The 10,773-nt window shown below is 46.0% G+C and overlaps 1 protein-coding gene across 1 annotated transcript in view; it reads left to right on the plus strand.

The window, feature by feature from the left end:
- The window catches only part of ATP9A (ATPase, class II, type 9A), a 174,603-nt gene that overhangs the window by 100,786 nt on the left and 63,044 nt on the right, over positions 1-10,773 (plus strand). The window contains exon 13 of the mRNA XM_011951371.1: positions 6,063-6,275. Within this exon, the coding sequence (XP_011806761.1) occupies positions 6,063-6,275 (213 nt within the window). The remainder of the gene's footprint in view (positions 1-6,062; positions 6,276-10,773) is intronic.

Below are 10,773 nucleotides of genomic sequence, written 5' to 3' on the forward strand. Positions count from 1 at the left end.
CATGTTGGCCAGGCTGATCTCGAATTCCTGACCTCAGGTGATCCGCCCGCCTCAGCCTCCCAAAGTGCTGGGATTACAGGCATGAGCCACTGCACCTGGTGTGTTATATTTTGAAAAAATCTTTATTGGTTATTCTTGGTGAAGAACCACTGCCAGAATAACACTATTTAATTTCCTTCTTTTCACTCTTGTCAAGGTTTTTAATGGTTTCATAACACAGTCCAGACTAGAGTAAGACAAGTGAAGAACTGACATAGCAAATTCAACCGGGTACCAAAAAAAAAATAAATAAATAAAGCAAATCACATTTTGGTGAATTTTTTTTTTTGAGACAGAGTCTTGCTCTGTTAACCAGGCTGGAGTACAGTGGCGCGATCTCAGCTCACTGCAACCTCTGCCTCCCAGGTTCAAGTAATTATCCTGCCTCAGCCTCCCAAGTAGCTGGGATTACAGGCACCTGCCACCATGCCTGGCTGTGTTTTGTGTTTTTAGTAGAGACGGGGTTTCACTCTGTTGGCCAGCTGGTCTCGAGCTCCTGATCTCAGGTGATCCACTCGTCTTTCCCCAAAGTGCTGGGATTACAGGTGTGAGCCACCACACCTGTCGCAGTGCAGTATTTTAAAAACTCAAGTGCAAAAAATTCATGAAGAACGAAATACTGAAATTTTAAATGAAGGCAAGATCCAACCTTGCGCTAGCACAGTTCAGCTGCACTAACTCGCCCTGGTCCTAGCCCTGGATTTAGTTTCAGTGGCTATCAGGCTTCTCATTATTGATGTATTGGGGCTGGATTATTCTTTGTCATGGAAGGCTGTCCTGTGCCTTGCAGGAGGTTTGGCAGCACGCTACAGATTCCTATAGCACCCCTGTCCCCTCACAGTTGTGACAACCAACTATGTGTCCAAACATGACCAAACGAGAGGCAAAATCATCCAAGTTGAGAATGATGGTGATATATGGGTACATTGAAATTTATTGTCTTTGTCTTGCATGATGATGTCTGCTCTAAAACAGTAAACATTGGATTTACTCAGTCACTTAATCAGCCTGTAACTCAGCTGATTCATTTGGAGGTAGTAGCTCTGAGCCTGTCTTTGTGATGGTGGCCCTTTGAGGTGAATGAGTCATCAGCTCTGAGCTTTTTTGAGGTGGCAGGTTAGGGTTATGACAGAAATTCCTTAACTTTCTTTTCTTTTTTTTTTTTTTGAGACGGAGTTTCACTCTATCGCCCAGGCTGGAGTGCAGTGGCACGATGTTGGCTCACTGCAAACTCCGGGTTCACGCCATTCTCCTGGCTCAACTTTTTGTATTTTTAGTAGAGACGGGGTTTCACCGTGTTAGCCAGGATGGTCTCAATCTCCTGACCTTGTGATCCGCCCACCTCAGCCTCCCAAAGCGCTGGGATTACAGGCGTGAGCCACTGCGCCCGGCCTATTCCTTATTTTTAATAGTGTATTTCTGGCTGGGCACAGTGGCTCACACCTGTAATCCCAGCACTTTGGGAGGCCAAGACAGGAGGTTGGCTTGAACCTAGGAGTTAGAAAACAGCCTGGCAAATAGGGAGAGACCTTATCTACCCAAAAAAAAAAAAAAAGAAAAAAAAAGGCTGGGCATGGTGGTGCACGCCTGTGGTCCCCAGTATTCAGGAGGCTGAGGTGGGAGAATTACTTGAGCCCACAGGGTTGAGGCTGCAGTGAGCTGTGATCATGCCATTTCACTCCAGCCTGAGCAACAGAGTGAGACCCTGTCTCAAAAAAAAAAAAAGTGTATTTCAATCAACTGCAGCCCATTCCTAATATCCATTAATAGTATGAACGCCCATATGTGGTGAGGTTTTAACTGCATTTGGAAAGAAAATTGGCATTCCTGGTGACTCAACGTTTAATTTTTGTATTAATCTTTTCTGTAATACAGGCTGGAGTTCTTGTCGGGAAATGGCCCTAGCTGTGGATTACTAATGGGAAAGGGAAGCCTATTTTCCCTGCCTTGGTGTCTCATTTATTGGCTGGGATGCTATAAATGACTCGGGGGCTTTATAGGATCTGAGACACCCACCCAGCGGCCCAAGTCAGGGCCCTTTGTATTTGGAGACCTTAATTCCTCTCCCAGTAGTGACCTGTGCTTGTTCTGAAGTCACTTCTGACCTTGTGTGGAGCTGTTCTGCCCTCCCTCCCTCCATAAGGGGACCAGTGGTTTTTCCCCAGGGCAAAAAGAGTCATAACCTGCCTCTGTGGATGCCACATCTGTTTTTGTTTTCCCCTGGTATTTTTTAAGTAAGAAGAAATGTGTGTAGGTTAAAGGGCCTATGGGGAGGAGGTTAGAGATAAACACTGTACAATGTGAAACTCTTCCATATGGGGAATGTGAGGATGTTTGAAGACCGGGACGTAAGACAGGCATCATCCAAACACAGCCCCTGGTCAGTTTCAGTGCCTTAAGGATGTATGTGCATGACCATTTGGTGTGCAAATAAGACTTTATTTGACAATTAAAAGAAGCAGTTTCAACACCAATGACTATTTCCTCTCCTTCCTGGAACATTTTAGTAGGAAAGGTGGGAAAGTATTAATTTAAGAGAGAAATAAAGATATGTGGGTGGAGGCATCGAACCTGTAGCCTGTGATGTTGGTCAGGCTCTCATAGTTGTCTTCCAGTTCATTCATTGTCAGATGGTCCCCTGAGCCGCAAGTGAGGCCTTTGCGAACATCTGACCGTCTGTGGTTCTCTCTTTGCCTTGCTTGGGAGTTGTTTCACCTGGAATACAAAATCCCGTGGCTCTGTGTTATCCCATGTTTGAAATATTAGTGGAAGCATTTGTCTTTTGTAGACATGAAATCAGATTGCTTTACAAAATCCAGAAGTTCATGAAGGATGCCCTCGGTACAGCTTTTCATTTAAACCCGTGGTTACTGAAACTTGCCAACCACAGTAATTACTTTGTCAAAGGTCTTGTTATTGCACCTAATGTTAAATAACGATTTGGTCCAGGTGCTGAGGAATGCGGACAGAAATGAAGACACATGTTCGTGGCTAGAACGTAAATTACAGAATTGAAAAAAAAAAAAGTTCTCGATTTAGTCTCTCCAATAGAGAACCTTTCTGTAAATCTTTTCTTTATAATTTTAGAGTTAAATTCTTTATAATTAAAAGCACTCGGCAAATAATGATTCATTTAAACCGGAGTTCTGATTCATTACTCTAATTATTGTTACCATGCAGTGCCCTTTGGCCTGGAAGTGAAACTTGTGTGCTCCTGACACCAGAGGTTAACAGAGCAGGAAGCCAGAGCACTGTGTCCCCGCAGTGACCAGAATAATTTAGTAATTGTCTAATTACCTGTGGAGTCTAATGCTACTACTAAAAATAGTATTAAAAAATTAAATGAAAGTCATTTTCTTGTTTCTTGTAACCCATCTGTTCTCTATTTTGGGCAATCGGGTGTCATGGGTGTAAAGTGCGACTCATTTTAAAGGATCAGATCACTTCTCTCCCGTTGGATGAATATGTTTTTAATAGAATGTAGAATCTGGTAACTCCATACACATTTCTAGCCCCCATGATTCAGTTAGCTGTGGGATTCAATAAGACTGTTGTAGGTGACCCTTTGTCTAAATCTGTGATTTAAAATCTGAAACTGATGTTGATTTCATAGTTGTTTCTTCTTGAAAATGAAAAAAAAATTCATGTCAATTAAGGACTCCCCACCACCGCCTTGGGAATATTAAGTTATTAATTTGTTTAATTGTTCAGCAAATATCTGTTGCATACCAGACACTGCCCTGGGTACTAGAATACAGTGATGAGTAACTCACTCAGGTGAGCCTTCTGTTTCTGTGGTCTAGTGAGAGGGAACCGTCAGGTAAATAGGCCAATTCAGACAATGAAGAGAGTAACACACGGTGTTGCTGAAACATGACTTGCAATGGGAAGGCAAGCGGAGTGCCATGAACTGGGGGTCCAGGGAGAGCCTCTTTGAGGAGGTAAAGTTGAATTGAGGCCTGAATGATGAGACTGAGCAAGCCAGCCCTACAGTGAGCTGGGGGATGGGGTTCTGGGCAGAGGGCATGGCCAGTGCAGAGGCCTTCAGGCAGGAAGAAGCTTGGCAGTGCCCAAAGAACAGAAAGGCCAGCATGGCTGGAGTGGAGGGAACAGGAAGAAGATGGCATGAGGGACAGCTGGAGATGCAGGCAGGTGTTGATCAGATGCGAGGGCATTTGGCTTGTGTTGAACAATGAGCCGTAGATTGTTACGTGCCTTTCCTCCCCCTCTCCGGCAGTGGTCTTAATTTGCATTATATTCTAAAGCAGTAGAACCCTTTCTTCAAAGGAAGCCCAGGTAGGGGCCAGGCACGGTAGCTCACACCTGTAATCCCAGCACTTCGGGAGGCTGAGGTGGGCGGATCGCTTGAGGTCAGGAGTTTGAGACCAGCCTGGCCAACATGGTGAAACCCCATCTCTACTGAAAATACAAGAGTTAGCAGCGCTTGGTGGCGGGTGCCTGTAATGTCAGCTACTTGGGAAGCTGAGGCAGGAGAATCACTTGAACCCAGGAGGGGGAGATTGCAGTGAGCTGAGGTCACGCCACTGTACTCCAGCCTGGGTGACAGAGTGAGACTCATGTCTCAAAAAAAAAAAAGGAAGCATAGGTGGCACCTGATGTGTGGCACCGGAACGGAGCTGCAGGCGGCGTTTCCCATCCTGCTGCACTTGGTGGTGCTGAGTGGGTTTCTCAGGATTCCTGGGGCTCAGTGTGGAGCATGGATTGAAAACCACCTCTAGTTCACTCCTCTCATTGACAGGAAACAGGCTCAGAGAACAGGCGTCGCTTGCTGCAGGTCTCCTAGCTGCTTACCACCCATCCAAGAATAAGGCTCAGCTTTGGTTTCCCTTCAGTGCTCTTTTTACCGTGTTGCTCTAAACCATTTTTCCAAGACTTAACCCATTCCTGGCCCTTCAGAGGCTGAGCTGTGTTGCCAGTTGTAAAGGAAGGGATGGAGAAGGCCAATGTGTGCCATGGAGCTGCCTCTCAGGCAAGAGCCAGGGTCTAAAGTCAGCCTGCAAGGCAAAACTTGAGCACAGTTACCATTACTCCTGAAAGTCTAGCTTCAGTGGAGGGCCAGGTGCCATTTTGCAGTGAGTCCCATCCAGCCAAGGTTTCCTCCGGCTGTTCCTGATGCCTCGCTGGACTGCCCTGAGTTGCTTGTTGTTGATGGTTGTACTTTGCATAGGGTACCCAATGAGGTTGTTGCCTTGTGTTGTAAACCAAGAAGATTGTGAGCTTAAACAGTGGTTCTAAGCCGAGGATGATTTTGGCCTCCAGTGGACATTTGGTGACATCTCTTGTCACAACTAGGGGAGTGCTGCTGGCATCCAGCGTATCTGGTGGCTGGAGGACAGGGATGCTGCTGAACACCCTATAATGTCCCCCAACATAGGAGTACCCAAGTGGGGAAGCCCTGCTCTGAACTACTGGGATCCCTTTCAGTGCAGTAGAGTCCTCATTCTGTCAAAAGCCCCTGACACCAGAGATCGAGACCATCCTGGCTAACACAGTGAAACCCCGTCTCTACTAAAAATACAAAAAATTAGCCAGGCGTGGTGACGGGTGCCTGTATTCCCAGCTACTCAGGAGGCTGAGGCAGGAGAATGGCGTGGACCCGGGAGGCGGAGCTTGCAGTGAGCCGAGATCGTGCCACTGCACTCCAGCCTGGGTGACAGAGCGAGACTGTCTCAAAAAGAAAAAAATAAAAATAAATAAAAAGCCCCTGACACCAGCCCAGGGAAGATAGATTCACTCAGTCTGCAGGTAGAATCATTTTCGTTCATTAAATTGTAATTTTTCCCTCTGTTTATTTTTAATTTTTTTTTTTTTTTTTGGCCAAGCATAAATGACAAACCCTGAAAATTGCGTGTCATTTATTTGCAGTGTCATCGTAGATATACCTAAGAGTTCTGTGTGTTGTAACAGTAGAAGAAAAGCAATAGCTGCACGGCTGTTCCTCCACACCCTCCAAACCATTCCCGCCTCTGGTCATCTTCTTTATTCATTTCTCCTTCCTGTAGCAGTCCCAGGACCCACCCGCTCAGAAGGGCCCGACGCTCACCACCAAGGTCCGGCGGACCATGAGTAGCCGCGTGCACGAAGCCGTGAAGGCCATCGCGCTCTGCCACAACGTGACTCCTGTGTACGAGTCCAATGGTGTGACCGACCAGGCTGAGGCTGAGAAGCAGTACGAAGACTCCTGCCGCGTGTACCAGGCATCCAGCCCCGATGAGGTAAACCTGGGCAGGTGCGGCAAGGCCTGGGGAGGCCCTGCTTGTTTTCTCTGTGCTGGAATTAGGCGTTTTCTAAGGAAGCCATGTGTCAGGGCAGGTAGGAGCCAGGATGGTGCAGGGCTGCTGGGAGACACATTTTCAAATACAAGAGAGAACTGCTCTTCCTCTAAAAAGAATAGCCTTGGACTTGAGGTATAGCCTGAATTAGGAAAGTTAGAGATTTTGTTTTGTAACTCAAAAGGCCAGCATAACGGGGGCACCAGGTCCCATTTAAACCACATTCTTTAAAAAAGAGGTAAATAATTAAGATCTTAATTAAGATAAACACATTTCTTACAATCTACCCATTTAAAGTATGACTTTTTAATTTTATTTTTTCTTCCCCGAGATACAGTTTCACTCTGTTGCCCAGACTGGAGTGCAGTGGCATGATCTCGGCCCACTGCAACCTCCGCCTCCGGGGTTCAAGCGATTCTCCTGCCTCAGCCTCCTGAGTAGCTGGGATTACAGGCACCCACCACCTCACCCGGCTAATTTTTTGTATTTTTAATAGAGGTGGGGTTTCATCATGTTGGCCAGGCTGGTCTCGAACTCCTGACCTCAGTTGATCCACCCGCCTTGGCCTCCCAAAGTGTTGGGGATTACAGGCGTGAGCCACTGCGTTGGTCAGTATGTCTTCTTAGTATAGTTAGTATATTTGGGGATTTTTTTTTTTTTTTTTACAACCATCATCACAATCAAATTAGGATATTTTTATCACCGCAAAGGAAATTCTATACCCACTTTCCTGCTGTACCCCCTTCTCTTCCTCGTTCCTCCAGCCCTAAAGCACCCACTAATCTACTGTCTACCTCTATAGATTTGCCTATGACAGACACTCCAAACAACTGGAACCATACAATAGGTGGCCTTTTGTGATCGGGCTCTTTTACTTAGTGTAATGTTTTCAAGATTCATCCGTTCATGCTTTCAATCATTCATGAATTCAAGCATTCATGCATCAATGCTTCATTCCTTTTTATAACTGAATAATAAGCTGTTTATGGATATATTACATTTTATTTATCCGTTCGTCAGTTAATGCATGTTTGGGTTTTTTTTGTCTGTTATAGATAATGCTGCTATGAACAATTGTGTACAAGTATTTGAGTGGGTGTAGATTTCTGTTTCTCTTGGGTATATAGCTAGGAGTGGCTTGGCAGCATTGTATGGTGACTCTATAGTTAACCTTTTGAGAAACTGTCAGTTTTCCAAAAGTGGCTGCACTGTTTTGTGTATCTACCAGCAACGTATGGCAGTTTCCATTTCTCCACATCTTGGTCAATACTTGTTACTGTCAGTTCTTTGGATTCTGGACATCCTAGTCAGTGTGGAGCGGTGTCTCATTGTGGTTTTGATTTGTGTTTCCCCGATGGCTCCTAATGCCTAATGTTGAACATCTTTTCGTGTACTTATTGGCCATTTGTAGATCTTCTTTGGAAAAATGTCTATCCATATCCTTTACCCGTTTTTACTTGGTCTATTTGTCTTTTTGTTGAGGTGTTGTTTGTTTGTTTGTTTTTTTGTTTGTTTTTGTTTTGCTCTGTCGCCCAGGCTGGAGTGCAGTGGCACGATCTTCCCGGCTCCGTCTCCCAGAGTGCTGGGATTTTAGGCGTGAGCCACAGCACCTGGCCACCTTTCTTTCTTTCTTTCTTTTTTTTTTTCTTGAGACGGAGTCTCGCTCTGTCGCCCAGGCTGGAGTGCAGTGGCCGGATCTCAGCTCACTGCAAGCTCCGCCTCCCGGGTTTACGCCATTCTCCTGCCTCAGCCTCCCGAGTAGCTGGGACTACAGGCGCCGCCACCTCGCCCGGCTAGGTTTTTGTATTTTTTTAGTAGAGACGGGGTTTCACTGTGTTAGCCAGGATGGTCTCGATCTCCTGACCTCGTGATCCGCCCGTCTCGGCCTCCCACAGTGCTGGGATTACAGGCTTGAGCCACCATGCCCGGCCCTGGCCACCTTTCAATATCTTTTAATTTACTTTTTAAAATGTGAATTTTCCTATAGATATAGTTTGTATCCTCCTTTTTTCACTTACTATTTTATCATTTCTGTTTTCTAACCATCTTGAATATTATTAAAAACATTCTTTAAGAATTGCTACCTGTGCATGTGCCCATTATAATATCTTAACTATTCTCACAATTGGAACTTCTCATATTGTAGGAACTTAGATTATTCCTAATTTTTAGCAATGATATTTGTAAGTATTTTGCAATGAACATCCTTACACCTTATAATTCTAGAAGTGGCGTGATTGGGTTTATGAATTCAAGAGATACTTTTGAGTAGACTAGCAATGCGAGGACAGTGCTGAACAAGACAGCAGCCCCAGGCCGCTAGGGAGGAGGCTTGTGTGACACAGTATATAGCGTGTGACTCAATCCTGGGATCCAGCGCCACACTTGGGCAGTTACTTAGGCTTGCTGTGCCTCCAGATCTGTGCCATGGAACCCCCACAGTGGGGCTGTTGTGAGGCCCCGAGTAGGCAGTCATATATTTTGTGGGTCAAATTGAATGAGTATTTTTTTTTTTTTTTGAGGCAGAGTCTCGCTCTGTCACCTAGGCTGGAGTGCAGTGGCCGGATCTCAGCTCACTGCAAGCTCCGCCTCCCGGGTTTACGCCATTCTCCTGCCTCAGCCTCCTGAGTAGCTGGGACTACAGGCGCCTGCCACCTCGCCCAGCTGGTTTTTTTGTATTTTTTTTAGTAGAGATGGAGTTCCACCGTGTCAGCCAGGATGGTCTCAATCTCCTGACGTCGTGATCCGCCCGTCTTGGCCTCCCAAAGTGCTGGAATTACAGGCTTGAGCCACCGCGCCCGGCTGAGTATTTTTTTTTAGAGATGGGGTCTCACTATGTTGCCCAGGCTGGAGTAGTGCAGCGGCTCTTGACAGGTACAATCATGGCTCACTGCAGCCTTGAACTCCTGGGTACGAGCCATCCTCCCACCTCAGCCTCCTGAGTAGTCAGGACTACAGGCATGTGCCACCATGCCCAGCTTTAAATGAGTGTAAGACTCATGGCAACTATGGCCAGAGTGCTTCCCAGAATTTTTTTTTTTTTAACCATTTAACTCTTCTACCAACATCGGGAGGAATCCCCATTATTTTTTAAATTCATTTTAGGAAGAATGGGGCTCCTAAAGTTCTGGACTAATTTGCAAGTATCGGTGAGCCTGCGGTTCCTGACAGTTGGGGGATGGCACAATGAAAATCTTTTCCAAAGTTCACAAATGAAAGAATGCTAGAGTGTCACCTTCCCTGTCCTGGTGCTGCTTTCTCCCTTTTTTAGGCGGTGGGATTTGTCACCTGGGAGGCTCCTCCTTCCAGTCTGCAGGGTGTTTGTGAAACAGCTCAAGCTATAAAACCCAGTTCATCTGTGACCGTTGACATTTGAACCAGGCTTTTTAGGAGTGAAAAATGTTGCACCCCCTGGCCAGCTTCTGAGATGGGAATTGTGTGCAGAAAGACAGAGGGGGAGGGAGGGTCGGTTTGGGTGATTGTCCTGATCTACTTGGACATGTACCATAGTAAGTGACCAGGTTTGTCATCATTTCTTTCTGTGGCTTGGCAGGTTTAGTCTGTTTTTCCCTTTGGGAATGATACTGTGGGATAGCGATGTCAGAGAGGGCCATATTTTTGGTAGCTATGGACTGGGAACCAGTAACCTGTGGGTATTTGATGGAATTCAAATTTATTTTATTTTATTTGAGCTCCTGACCTCAAGTGATCCTTTGGCCTCCCAAAGTGCTAGGAATACAGGCATGAGCCACCGTGCCAAGCCTTTTTCGTTTTTCTTGCTCTGTCGCCTGGGCTGGAGTGCAGTGGTGTGATCTCGGCTCACTGCAGCCTCCACCTTCTGGGTTCAAACGATTCTCGTACCTCAGCTTCCCAAGTAGCTGGGATTACAGAGGTGCGCCACCATTCCTGGCTAGTTTTTGTATTTTTAGTAGAGACAGGGTTTTCACCATGTTGACCAGGCTGGTCTCAAACTCCTGACCTTAAGCGATCTGCCTGCCTTGGCCTCCTAAAGTACTGGGATTACAGGCGTAACCACCGTGCCCGGCGGAATTCAAATTTGAACAAGCTCCAGATGCTGACGATCTGAGAAGCAAGTCCTGCCTGAGGCCCCTGATGTTCATGTCGGCATCTCTGGAGGCTTTAATGCCTGTCGCCCACTCCTCTGCTCCCACTGGACTTGGATGTATTTGTTTTAGGGCTGTGCAAAGCTTTTTCCGTGAGGGTAAATCTGTCATGGAATGCTTTGTGCTTCTCGGCCCCTTTTTCTCATGGTACTTTATCTCTTCTGTGGATGAATTGCACTGGAATTCAGATTTCTCTTGTTTTTCTAAGATTCTGAATCATGATTGAGATGAAAAAAAGAACTACTTTTCCTTTGGTCTTTGGTGTCTTCAGAGGCCAGTGTTACCTTTTTGCTGTGTGTGTGTGTGTGTGTGTGTGT

The sequence above is a fragment of the Colobus angolensis genome, unplaced genomic scaffold (genome assembly GCF_000951035.1).
Source record: "Colobus angolensis palliatus isolate OR3802 unplaced genomic scaffold, Cang.pa_1.0 Scaffold319, whole genome shotgun sequence".
NCBI lineage: Eukaryota > Metazoa > Chordata > Mammalia > Primates > Cercopithecidae > Colobus > Colobus angolensis.